The 14,195-nt window shown below is 42.5% G+C and overlaps 1 protein-coding gene across 1 annotated transcript; it reads right to left on the reverse strand.

Annotated features, from left to right (window-relative positions):
• Positions 1-1,954: 1,954 nt before the first annotated feature.
• LOC139449623 (carbonyl reductase [NADPH] 3-like) lies at positions 1,955-9,930 on the reverse strand. Its single transcript, XM_071231099.1, has 8 exons — positions 9,770-9,930; positions 8,655-8,736; positions 7,775-7,953; positions 5,627-5,739; positions 4,849-4,977; positions 3,728-3,872; positions 3,007-3,070; positions 1,955-2,404 (listed from the first exon to the last, which is right to left on the reverse strand). Exons 1-8 carry the CDS (start codon positions 9,809-9,811, stop codon positions 2,307-2,309), a joined length of 852 nt encoding a protein of 283 aa, XP_071087200.1. The 5' UTR covers positions 9,812-9,930; the 3' UTR covers positions 1,955-2,306.
• Positions 9,931-14,195: the final 4,265 nt, after the last annotated feature.

The raw sequence follows: 14,195 nt of genomic DNA on the forward strand, positions 1-14,195 counted from the left end.
ATACGATATACATATTTAATCTAAAACTGGTGTTTAGTGATAAAAATCACGATAAAGAACCTGCGTTCGAGTTGGTTTTTATCTTCACATTTCGCCTTTTTTATTTACATCACCCATAGCCAGCTATGGTCGTTTTTTTAAAAGATAAAACAGAGACCGAATTATGTTATGATTAAAAAACCCTTTAATAACCGAGACAATATAGTGTGGATGATAACAAACAGTTATCACGTTTGGGGGTGGAGATATAATCCAAACGTCGCCACAATTGTTACACAAATAATGTCATAAGCCCCCGTTACACTATCAAAAACGTTGAAAAAAAACTTGATCAAAGAAAACGTTGACCAAAATTTATTGATCAAAGTTGGGCTGTTTACACTCATCAAAGTTTATGACAGGCCGTCAAAGTTTTGGCGGGAATTTTCTTCCAAAGATGGATGCTATACTGACAAAATTTGTTTCGCTGTCAAATGTATTTTGTCCATTGCTATGTTGAGAAGTCGGCGTCGGGGCATCTTCCCGAGGCAAGAGAGTTAACTAACTATAAAAGTTCAGTTTCCACCCTCGCCGAACTAGGCTGGAATTCCTGGGCTCGATCGTAGCGCCACCAGTGGTTATTACAAGTTATGTCCGTTCTCAACCTCTCCTATGGACCAATCAGATTTCCCCTCTCGTATCACTTGCATTTGTTTCAAACGAAATGGCGGCGCCCAGTCAAGACGATCTGATCGATAATGAAAACCTGTATTGTGATAAAACGGGTTTTACATCGCTAAGTGCATCACATCACGCGAGCAACATGATTAAAAACATGAAATGATATGAAAAATATCTCTTGACAACGTGTTGGCGGTGCACATGCTTTGCAAATCTTGCAATCGACCGAAATCTGCACGACAGTTTACGAACCGGTTTTCGATTTCGGTGCGCGATTTTGATTAGACTATATGCATAGACCCGTTAGTACAGCCAAAATGTAACTCCATAATACCAACCTAGTTCGGCAAGGGTGGAAACTGGACTTTTAAAGTCAGTTAACTCTCTTGCATCGGGAAGATGGCGTCAGGGTGGGCAGAGGCACATTTTGTCCCGAGAATGGCTGCTCGTTGTTGAACCAAATCTATTATATTCTTCAAAAATCTCGTCAGTCCAAAATAGTTGGTTCATTTTGACTTGACTCTATGAACTTTTGCCTAATAAGGGGTAAATGTTCATAGCATTTTGATTGGCTAAATTAAATCAACGTCATCAAAATGTGTTCGAAGTTTGACGAGAAATAGGATCGGTTTCTATTCCATCAAAGTCCCTCAAAAACTTTTCATTTTTTACGGCATGTTACACAATCAAAGACTTTGTCAAAATGGACTTTGACCTACTTTATTATCAAAATTTATGATAGTGTAACGGGGCCTTTACACACCAGCATTCCACAACGATCAATAAATAGAGAATCTCACCCGAGTGTCTTTTGATATCAAATATATCAACACGAGTTGATAAAAGTGGAAAAATTCCGAGGCTTGCCGAGGATTTTTGACACTTTTATCAACGAGTGTTGATATATTTGTTATCAAAAGACACGAGGGTGAGATTTTATTTATCACCCAACATCATTCTTCCAACTTTTTCAATTTGTAGACAGTAATTAGCAGTGTCTTCAGTGTAAAAAGTACTGCTAACAGCTTCAGTAGCAGAGCCATTAGTGATGTCATTTGATTGTGACGTCATGGTAACCAGTGACGTCACAATGGTCTGCAAAGCATTGTGATGTAGTTCCATTGCGGCGATATCTACAGTGTAGATATCGCTTGATCTAATCCAAGCGATATCTACAGTGGGAGCCAGTTTTGGATGATAAAGACAGTTATATGCACTCAAGCTCCACTGCCTCCAGTGCCGATAGCCAGGCACTATAATTATAACACGACTCATCAGTTGCCAATTACCGCTTTTTATTACCGATCGGATTGGGTCGTCAGGTTCGGTGACGGGGGATGTTGTTTATAATTCTAATCAATGTTTTATCTGGTCACCCATTAATTCCTGACCGCCGTCATAACACTGGAATATTCTTGTGTTCTGTGTAAAACGACAAAAAGAAATCTAAACGCCAACGTAGATAAGTAGATATTCCGCGTGTCTCGAACTACGGACATCTCGATTATCTTCGAGTTATTCACTGTATACATAGTGAGTGTGGGTGTGGCTTGGGCGGATTAATTGGTATCCCCACGAGCCCAGCCACGCCCATCTGGCACCTGAGTAAACTGTTTATATACATTGCTGACTCTCGCGTCCAGCGGTCACCACCACTTGGCCACTGTCCGCTCTGCCAGGAACTGACCCCTTGGGCGGGCAGCGTTGCGGGGTAGGAGCGACAAGTACATGGGGGTGTCCGCCCCTGAAACACATGCAACAAAGGGATATACTTAGTTTATATCTGTAAATATGTTAAAATGTATTAGGTGTGACAAAGGTCTGTTACCCTTTATTGTTTTTATCGAATCTGAGTTTTTATCAGGAAGGAATCAATTCAACAATTTTAAGGCATTTGTTTTATCACAAAACACAAAAGCAAACATGCACAAAACGGACGCAGGCATGCACACGCGTTCGTACAAACGCCCGCCCGCACAAACTGCTAACTGACCTTGATCCAAACCCGTGAAGATCCGGGTAGAGAATAGGTCTTCAGAACGCCATGCTTGCCGTAAAAGGTGACTATGCTTGTCGTAAAAAAGCGACTATGCTTGTCGTAAGAGGCGACTAACGGGATCGGCGGTCAGGCTCGCTGTCTTGGTCGATGCATGGCATCGTATCCCAATTCCGTAGATCGATGCTCATGATGTCAATCACTGGACTGTCTGGACTTTTTTTTGTGAATTAACTCTCTTGTCTCGGGAAGATGGGCACGGACTCGATTATTAACAGACCGCCGTCATATAGCTGGAATATTGTCGAATGTGGCGTTAAACAAACAAACACACAAACAAACAAACAAACCTTGATCTACTGTGAGGCTACCTTCATAGCGAGACATGTCCGTTCTCACGTGACCCGGGCAACACTGAAATGACAGCGAGTGGGTGACCTTTAGTGCTGCATTCCTGCATTATCAAGGATGCACCAATAATTGGCTTCATCCCAGATACATGTGTACATCTCAACCATTTTGGAATCGAACCCATGTCAACGTCGTTAACGAGCAAACGTTTAACCACCCGGCTCTCAAACCTCCCCTTTAATAACACAATAGACCTTTAACAACGAACTCAATGTCTACCCCAGCTAAATGCATCGGTTAAACACTGAATGAAGCCAGGTTATCCTTAATATTATTAATCTACACCAGTTACATCTACCACAACATTAACTTGAAATACCAGAACTATACAATGACGACTGATGACCCGTGAAAATCCGGGTTAGAATAGGTACTTCAGCAACCCATGCTTGCCGTAAAATGCACCTATGCTTGTCGTAAGAGGCGACTAACGGGACTGGGTGCTCAGGCTCGCTGACTTGGTTGATGCATGTCATCGATCCCAATTGCGTGGATTGATGCTGATGATGTCAATCACTGGATTGTCTGGTCCAGACTCGATTATTTTCAGACCGCCGCCATATAGCTGGAGTTCGGCGTTAAACAACAAACCAAAAACAAATTAAAACAATAACGACTGCTGATACAAAATACTATACAACCACTCCAAATACGACATACCGCATTGACGACAATATCCCCTCTCGAGTCGTCAACAGCTTCCCTGCTGAGAATGGCAGACATCAAACAAACTCCGACTTTTGATACAGCGTACTCGGCGTCTGTTGGCCATCCTACCCTGAAGTGGCCCCCCATCTCCCCCTTCCTGCAAACACGGTGATAGTGTAGGTGAGCCACCCACCTCGAAAGTAAAACAACGACAGGCGAAAACATAAATGTATTGTCGGAAAAGCTAGAAAAATGTTATTTTTCTGGGTTCACGGACTAAATGCGAATCATAAGGCAATCAAATTATATATATAAAATTAAAGCAAATCTACCTAATCTAGCCTATCCCAACTTGATAGTGATATGCCTAAAAAGCTACTTTTACAGGTAAAATGATGATAAACTTACGTGTGTTGTCATTCATGTATGAAACGGCCGAAAGCCTGAAGAAATTACCTGACACCTGTCCCGAGGTGATGACCACACACCGACCCGTGCATTCGCATAGACTACATTATTATGGTAATAACGCAGTCGCATGTGCATATTTCTATAGCTGCTTCAGACTTCCCCCATTGGACTTAGAATAAATCTCTACCTGCTATTTTCGTTCCAAGTGTTTCCTGTCAAATTGTCGATAGGACTCCTTTTGACTGAACTACTTCATACGACAGGTAGGTGGATCGGGATTCGAACCCACAATCATAGGTTTCTGGCGTGCCCAAGGGACGCAACTCTGCACAGCGAATCTTGGCGCCTTAGACGACTGGGCCACCCGTGCCCCCACTTTATAAGAGGATACCATGAAACGCCGAATGACATTAACCTATTGAAAGCAAATGTACGTCGTCTAATTACCGACTCCAGCGTTGGGCACTTTTGGTGTCGTGGTGTAAAGGGGGGGGGGGGGGGACTACAATTTTCTGTGCAGAGTCGGGTCCCTTACATTGTGAAGGATTTGCCGCGTTTTTAATTGTGCCTTGTTTGCAACCTTCAGCACCGTACACCCCTGCTTTGGTGTTTCATCTCACATACAGCTGACTGGCCTCGCTACAATCGAAATATTGTTCAAAACAGCGTTAAGCCAAGTCATTCATTCTATCCTGAACGCGATAAGTCAAGTCCTGCTATACCTGACGTAGTCCTGCAAGAGCAGCTCCAACTGGGCCATGGTCAGGTCCGGCTTCAGAAGCTGAGAGAGGAGGTCCTGGGAGAACTCGGTGATGGTCGAACTGATACAGAAGCAGGTCACGTTCACCACCCTGAAACGTCGTGAGGATAATGTAACTTCAACGCTGAGTGATCACCAAATGGGAAGGCAGTGTATTTAGTTTCCCTGAAGAATAGTGGTATTTCTTGGGGAAACTGTTAATCTATCACGTAAAAACCCAAGCATTTCCTGAGGTAGCTTGGTCCCTTGTATAATCAATGTTGCTAGTGTGATATCTCGTGTGTTATGTGCTTCGTGTGAGATCTCGTGTATTATGTAGGTCGTGTGAGATCTCGTGTATTATGTAGGTCGTGTGAGATCTCGAGTATTATGTAGGTCGTGTGAGATCTCGTGTATTATGTACTTCGTGTGAGATCTCGTGTATTATGTACTTCGTGTGAAATCTCGTGTATTCTGTACTTCGTGTGAGATCTCGTGTATTATGTACTTCGTGTGAGATCTCGTGTATTATGTACTTCATGTCAGATCTCGTGTATTATTGTACCCTGTATGAGATCTTGTATATTATGTGCTCCGTGTGAGATCTCGTGTATTATGTACTTCGTGTGAGATAACGTGTATTATGTACTTCGTGTGAGATCTCGTGTATTATATAGGTCGTGTGAGATCTCGTGTATTATGTACTTCGTCTGAGATCTCGTGTATTTTGTACTTTCTGTGAGATCTCGTGTATTACGTACCTTGCATGAGGTCTCAACAAGGGCCACAGCCGCCTCGTCACAGACAAAGTTCCGAAGAAGTTACATCCCACCGTTTCCTTGATCCTTCTGGGAAAGGGAACACCGGCCTCCCTCTACAAGAAAGTAATTCGCACAACATGTGACTGACCAAATATTCCCAAATGTAGTGATATTAGATATCACACTTTCGGATATCGTAACGACGTCGTTGCATTTCAATAACTATTTAGATATCTTAAATACATGATTTCAAACAATTAATACTTTTGTTGTCAAACGCGTACAGCTCTATTTTAAGAAGCGTTGTGTCTCATAAACACGTGGTGGGTTGGCTTTGTATTGCTTATAACCAGTGCTATATAAAGTAATACTGAAATTCATATACATGTATGTTACGAGTCGTGAAATATTGCTGACATTATTTCTCTTCTGTTATTGGGAAAACGTTTTCTATCTGTTAAACTGCAACAACTCCCTGCTATTGTACATAAATTGTGAGAATTGGGGATGCTTGTTCTGTGCACATATACACCTAGAAATTAATAAAGCAACCTCTGACCTAACAAAGAACAGTGATCTACCCGTTTATGAAAAAAACAAAATCAAGTTTCATGATACTCATTCAGAGAATTGCAGTCTAACTCGAGTACAGTCATAACAAAACTGACTGTGTCGCCCCAAACACAGACATGACCGTGAAGCATGATACCCTCGAGTTTCAGGAAAAAAGGCTTGACGCAAGTAAGGGTATATAAAGTGTAACTTGTGAACATGTAACCATGGCACGCAGGAGGCTGTCAGAGGAACCCCGTTGGCAAAGTATTGGCATGCATAACAGGTTTGTCTTACACAGCCATTGGACGTCAACTTGTCTATGACCATACTGTCATCAGCAGACTCGTATGAGAAAACACATATGAGACAGACACGTGAAGTAAAGGACTGTCCTTGAGTAGGGCCACCCCAAAAGATGACTGTGCGGGAAAACAAGGCTCTAGCACATCTTGTGAGGCGACAACCCTTTACTTCGAGTAAAGCTGTGAAAGAACAATGGCTTCTCAACAGGCATCTGCCCACCAGAACTGTCCGAAACTGGCTAAAATAATTTCGGCTGAAGTCACGAAGGGTCATCAGACGTCCCTTGTTAAATGCTCATCATCAGGGACTTCAATAGGCTTGGTGTATGGCTCGACGCCATTAGCATCCGAGGACGTGGCGAAGGATCCATTGGTCTGATTAAGGCAGATTCTTGCTGCCCGTCACTGATGGGCGAAGGCGGGTTTGGAGACACAGAAACACTGCGTACACCTCTAGGAATATTGTTCCTAGAGTCCCGCATGGTGGAGGCTCCGTCATGGTGTGGGGAGCAATATGTCATGACTGTAAACTGGACATGGTAACAGTACGAGACAGTGTCAACGGCGATTGTTATATCCAGGACATCTTCAATCCTGTTGTGACACATTTTGGCAATAACTCACTTGCCACTCCACCTGTGTTTATTGACGACAATGCTAGACCCACACATCGCTCTCGTGACGGCATTTCTACAAGGACACGCTACTGACACTTTGCCTTGACTCGCTATGAGTCCAGATTTGAAACCATTGGAACATGTTGGGGACATAGTTGAAAGTCGGCTGGAGGCAATGGATCCACCAGTACAAAATGTGGCAGCTTTAGAGGCTGCATTGCATCGCGGGTGACAGCAGTTACCTCTTGGTTGTACCAGAAGACTCACTGGAGGAATGAAGAGTAGGTAGAATCATCTAGGCACATGGCGGTTACACTCGCTACTGTTTTTCGGGATTGTGATTATCTTTGAAAGAGAACAACGAACGTTGTTTTTTGAAAGTAATGGTCGTCCATACCTGATCACAGAACTTCCCAGATTCCCATAATTTTCGTGGTTTTCAGCTGTGCTTAATTTTAGCACTATCGCAACTGTGTTAAATATTAAACATTTGCATCTATCTCCGTGTTAAGAGTCTCATTTTGTACACAAGACATGTAATTCTCTACCATAGCTCAGACTTGACGCGAATGAGACCTTGTTGTTAGACAGATATGGTCGCAAAACCAGGGGGTATTTAATTAATTTCTTGGTGTATATAGATATAATATTTTATCGAAGTCTAATGGGTTTACCCTGAATTTTATGGCGGCGTTATTGACCAGAACGTCCAGTCCGTCGTAGTTGTCCTTTAGGAACGTCGCAAGGGCGTCCACGCTGTCGGTGTCAGTGATGTCCAGTTGGTGGAAGCGTGGCCGGAGTCCCTCCTGATTGAGGTCAGCGACGGCCTGCTGACCCCGGTCAACATTTCTTGCTGCATGACGGGAGTGAGTCAATGAGTTAGTATGGTTTAACGCCCTTTAAACAATATTTCACTTTTATCCCAACATGACTTGGTCAGCTTTCCGTGGAAGGAAATCCCCAAGTGATACATGTCTTAGATGTTTACCACTTTGATTAAACCCACGATCACGGGTATGGTGCTGGCATACCTGGAGCCATTACCAGGTGCCTACTGGCTTCAAACCCACGATCATACAGGTTTCTGGCAAGGCATGCAACAGAGAAACGGTTCAAGACGACTGGGCTCTCGCCTGCTGGGGAAGATGGTGAGTTACTCCAGTTCCAGACAGGCCGAGTGTTGATATTCTTTTATAAAGACCATTTAAGTTGTTTTTATAACTTGGTATACGAATCCACCGACGCAAATTATATATCATCATAACAATAATGTTTTGGTACTGCGGAATCTGGTAACTGGTATCAGTAATGAAAAAAACATATAAGAAAGTCAAGTTAGGAAGCGAAGTTAACAATCTATTATATTTTTTCATATAGATTGATCACCGCCCCTACGGTTTAGAAGCAAATCATTCCGCCTACTGCCCCACCTATACCTTTACACAGACTAACCGCGGCGCCAATGTTGCTTCAGGCACCAGACCTTGGTCAGCCATGCACGCTCCAATTATTGCTGGAAGTAAAAAAGTAAAATAGTTTTCTCCGTGTACCCACCTGTTAGAATGACGTCACCATCAAACTGCTTGCACAATGCTCTGACAATACCGAACCCGACGCCCTTGTTAGCTCCTGTGACCTGAAGCAGTAAATACAGGGGCCGTATCAAGGTATTTCACCACATTACATGCAATCACAATACCTTTTACCAAAAAGCGATACTTTAAAACACGACTCCGAAAGAACGAGTTTAAAGTGGTAAAATAATAAAACACTATTTTTTAGATCGTCGACATCTAATTGTGTTTCAAACAATATTTTAAACCGAAAGGGAGACGAGACCTGCTTCATAAACACCGTACACATGTCAACATAATCAAAGAACTTCTTCAAGAACAAAGAAGTAACAAGAATGCCTATTTAAGACACTGATGGAAACGAATAAAGGAACAATGAAAGATATAGGGGAATCAGCTTTACTGTCGTCAGTACATTTGAAACAGCGCGCATACAAATTTAACATAAGTCAGAATCAAATGTTGAGATGCTTGGAAGACAAGGCTGGTAACCCATGATAGCATATCATTTTGTATCATATCACTTTATTTTTCAAAATCTAAGCACACGGATTATTTCACGCATACGTCAGCTAAGGAATTAGAAAGTTTGGCTTTATCGATGTGTTATTTCACAAGAAAAATATTTTGTCATGTGATCGTTTCTTAATCAGGAACTTCGATGCAAACGGTGTATAACTTGATACCCGTGTATATTGATTTAGTTCCACAAGTAAAACTGGTATTTCCAAGATGGATGAGGCAAAGGATGCGGAGTGTTGTAGACTGACATGGAGCGTCATCTCGTCCAGAATTGTTAAGAATCACTAGTTTCACTAGTTAACGTGACTATTACGTCACTCAACAATCTTGCAGTCGTTGCCATCCTCACATGATTATATCTCGATATCTAATTATACACCGAAAGTTCATAAGCCACAAACGCTTATCTCATAATCGACCGTCATGTTGCACTGGGGTGATCGGGGGTATGCGGTGTTCAGTGAAACCATCCAATACGACTGCGTCGTTACCACACGGGGTATAATGATTGTGTGGCAGAATAAAGTGAGTGGACCGGAAAGACCCACGACGAGTTGATGAGTTTGTACATACCACTGCCACTCTCCGCCCTGAAGTGGTTGTCGTAGGATTCATTTGGTTGAAACGTCTGGTGTTATCCACGATTGAGATTACAACGGAGTCTAGACCACATAACAACACCGACGTACACTGGTCCAACGTCCAAAAACACAATACATTGTGAAACTCGAGATGTATGCAGTATCACAAACAAGCACGTGGTGAAAATCAACGATGACGGTTAAGTATATTTCTGTAACTAGCCCTGATAAGGGATACTATCTGGTGACACCGTTTATCTGAGACATAGGTCGTCTGTGCACCTTGATAGATTCGTGTAGTTTCATCGATATTTAAAGGGGGTCTCTGTTGCAGCGTCTGACTTGTGTCAAACTAAGAGTGAGTGAGTGAGTGTGGTTTTACGCCGCTTTTAGCAATATTCCAGCAATATCACGGCGGGGGACACCAGAATGGGCTTCACACATTGTACCCATGTCGGGAATCGAACCCGGGTCTTCGGCGTGACGAGCTAACGCTTTAACCACTAGGCTACCCGACCGCCCGTCAAACTAAGCCAATTAGTGTGTGTGATTAGACTATTCATCAACGATAAGATTTTATCACAAGGGAGATAACCTTGACCACCCACATGAAGCAATACCTCTGTGGAAATTCCAGACCATAAGACGAGACTTCGTGGATCGGGTGATCAAGCTCGGTGACTTGTTTGCTCTCGTGTCAACGTAGCCCAACGGCGCGAATCACTGCTCATAATATCAATCATTGGATCGTCTGGTCCAGACTCCTGATTTACAGGCCGTCTTCATAAGCTGGAATATTGCTGAGTGTGGCGAAAATCAACAATCAAACGAAACAAATAGACTAATAATACATAATATAGATTTATATACATAATGTTAATAGTCATGGTGTCTCTAGTTGCCGTACACGCTGTCATATTAGGTAAACAGAATTTTTTTCTGGCGAGGCGACGCCATAACGAATTCGTTATGCCGAAAAGTGTACACTATCTGGTAACCATATCACACATGTCATGTAAAAATGAAAACTTGACACTTACAAACGTTGAAGCTAAGGGTCAAAGGGAGACTACTCTTCAAATCGTAGTGGCCACACCCTGTTGATAAGTGAAACTATAATCTTTTTCAATAAAGTGCCGAACGTGATCTAAAACGAATATTAATGCCCTTGCTCGTCAAAATGAATGATATTAAAACACAAAACAGTGTCGAATAACGAATTTCTGTACTAGAAATTTTATGTGAAAGATGTGAGGTGGGTGTTGGAAAATCCAAAATGGCTGTTACTGACGGTATACAGTCTCATATTAGGTCAGTAACAACAATCTTGGATTTTTACTCACGGTTTAGGGCTCATGTGGGATCAGTAGTTCTGCTCTCTGATTGGTCAATCTCACTTTGAGGCATAATAAAGATTGATATACTTAATGTGGATTGATACACATAATAAAGATTGATATACTTAATGTGGATTGATACACATAATAAAGATTGATATACTTAATGTGGATTGATACACATAATAAAGATTGATATACATCATGGGTGTGCATGACTTTGTAACCCAGCCTAGTGTTCATATAAGTACCTACACATCGGCCCCGTGCCGTGTGGGGAACACCTGCCACAGTAACTTAACATTAAAAGATGAAGATACTGGGATGTAGCGTGGGATTCCTGTAACCTAGTGACCGATTCTTGTAAGAACCAAACAAATGTTGGTCGTTGATTCCAATGCCTGACAGGGCTGGCCGCCATCACGTCCAGACGGCGTTTGGTCGAGGTGTGAGGCAATATGGCGTACTGCAGTGACAGCGTCGTCCTCACCTCACACATCAGTAAACATGCGAGTAACTGATACGGATTAAAAGTGGTGATACGATATGTAGTATATACAGGTTGGGTTGGTTGTCGGTTGTTTCTTATTTGTCACTCCAGGTTAACTGATAAGGGGATATCATTACAGCGGCCCGTGAAGACCCGGGTTAGACAAGGTTTTCAGCAACCCATACTTGCTGTAAAACGCGACTATGCCTGTCTGAGGACGCAACCAACAGGATCGATTGGTCAGGCTCGCTGACCTGGTTGATGCATGTCATCGTATCCCAATTGCGTGGATCGATGCTCATGATGTCAATCACTGGATTGTCTGGTCCAGACTCGATTATTTACAGACTGCAGTCATAAAGCTGGAATATTGCTGATTGCGGCGTTAAACAATAAAGAGAGAAAGAAAAATACAAAGTGAAAGTGTGTGAAGTCTGTTGGTGTGTGTCTTGGTTGATCTAGTGTCATCGCAGCACCTCAACACAAGTTGTTAATATACCATATGAGCTTCAGTGCCCCATATACACCTACCCCCCTCTCTCTTTCTCTCACAAGCAGCGTAAAATCCAACTCTCTAACTTGTGAAGAGGGTACGTGTTGTTATTTCGAAGGGAGGCAACTCGTGAAAGTACATGGAAGCGGGAGGTCGCTTTTTTCTGTCGGCGGGGTGACACATGTATCAGTCGTTCTCTCACACATCGTCACATTTCGTTCTTTTTTTTGTTGTAAAAGAGTTATAATGTCACCAAGGTAGGTTTAAATGACTGTCAGCATAAGAAATTGGCTTATGCTGTCGCCATATTTGCTGTTGTTTGTGTCGCTGTATTTGGTACGAGTTTTGGTTGTGAAGTTTGGTGACTTCTCGCCCGGTGTAAAACACTTGGAACAGACGGGATGCGGATTAGGATACTGCTAATCGTTTTGACCTCGAACAAACGTCCAGTGATGCCATAATTGCTGAAAATACACAATAATTCTATCCAAAAAGGCAATCACCAAGACATCCATTAATATATGTGGTGGCATTTTCGATAGATGAACCAACATTGAAGCTCAAAAACTAAGATTTCTTTGGCCTAAGATTTCTGTTGATGGATGTTCATAAAAACATTGGTGACGTGGACTTTTGATCAACTGAAAGTCGCCCTGAATGTATGCACGACTGGTGACATCCGTGTCAAGTCTTGTGTCCCACAGACCTTGAGTCAAAGTGAAGGTGCGATATGTAACACTGACTGTAACGTAATTAAATTGAACACATCAGTATGTATTTTCAAGCATTTGGTGACCGTAAGTACGTACCTTCAACAGTTAAAAAAGCAAGGAGACACGCCTACACCAGGGATTGTCATACTTCACTACTCTTGTGATTGGCTGCATTCAGAAAGAAACTTGCCGAGCTTCAACGTGTCCTTCGTGGAGCAAAACACTCCCACTTGTGAAACATATTTTCAAGTATAAATAAATGTACTTCATTGTCATCTATCTGGTCTAGAATCCAAAGTACTAGTGGTATTGGTATAGGGTACAATCCTTTATCCGATTGAGGCGTAGATGACAGCATAGTGACCTGTTTTTAGAAGGCTGAGTCACTTGTTGAACAATTGAAAACAGTTAACAGTACTAGTTCCTGAAGGATTTAAGAAAACTCAAAGGATCGTATGAAACCCCTTATGCACCTGATATTTCTTCTGATTCCTAATTACAAACCGCTGACCTGTGTGATGAGATTCTGCTCCTCTTTGAATTATCTACAAAATCTGTGTTGGAGTTCTGGAACCATTCCTGAAGCCTGGACATATGCCATCATTGGCCCAGTCGTCTGAGGCGCCGCGATTCACTGTGCAGAGTTGCGTCCCTTGCGAACGCCAGAAACCTATGATTGTCGGTTCGAATCCAGGTTCGCCAAATTACGTTTCTAGGATTGTCAGCACCATACAAATGATCGTGGGTTTCACCGAAGTGGTAAACGTTTGAGACCTACATCTCTTCGGGCTTTCTTCCCACATAAAGCTGACACGCCGTGATACGAGTGAGTTCGAACTAAATGATCATTTCTCTACAGTTGAATCCTCCAGGCTCTTTGGGTTATTGGGTATGATCACGAGGCAGTTACATTTACTAACTCCATGCGAACTGATAAAAATATTGAAGCTGGTACCAATGGTTCACGAAGTGACACTGCACATGAACTGATAAAGATATTGAAGCAGGTACCAATGGTTCACGAAGTGACACTGCACATGAACTGATAAAGATATTGAAGCTGGTACCAATGGTTCACGAAGTGACACTGCACATGAACTGATAAAGATATTGAAGCTGGTACCAATGGTTCACGAAGTGACACTGCACATGAACTTATAAAGATATTGAAGCTGGTACCAATGGTTCACGAAGTGACACTGCACATGAACTGATAAAGATATTGAAGCTGGTACCAATGTTTCACGAAGTGACACTGCACATGAACTGATAAAGATATTGAAGTTGGTACCAATGGTTCACGAAGTGACACTGCACATGAACTGATAAAGATATTGAAGCTGGTACCAATGGTTCACGAAGTGACACTGCACATGAACTGATAA

Source organism: Haliotis cracherodii, unplaced genomic scaffold (genome assembly GCF_022045235.1).
Source record: "Haliotis cracherodii isolate W230 unplaced genomic scaffold, xgHalCrac1.p SCAF_8, whole genome shotgun sequence".
Taxonomy (NCBI): Eukaryota; Metazoa; Mollusca; class Gastropoda; order Lepetellida; family Haliotidae; genus Haliotis; species Haliotis cracherodii.

Excerpts from the sequence above, each read along its gene's own strand:
- LOC139449623 (XM_071231099.1), bottom strand. The coding sequence starts at position 9,811 with ATGAATCCTACGACAACCACTTCAGGGCGGAGAGTGGCAGTG. Across the intron at positions 3,873-4,848 it reads CTCTTGCAGGACTACGTCAG|GAAGGGGGAGATGGGGGGCC; the intron begins GTATAGCAGGAC and ends CCGTGTTTGCAG. Across the intron at positions 2,405-3,006 it reads TAGCCTCACAGTAGATCAAG|GGGCGGACACCCCCATGTAC; the intron begins GTTTGTTTGTTT and ends CATGTGTTTCAG.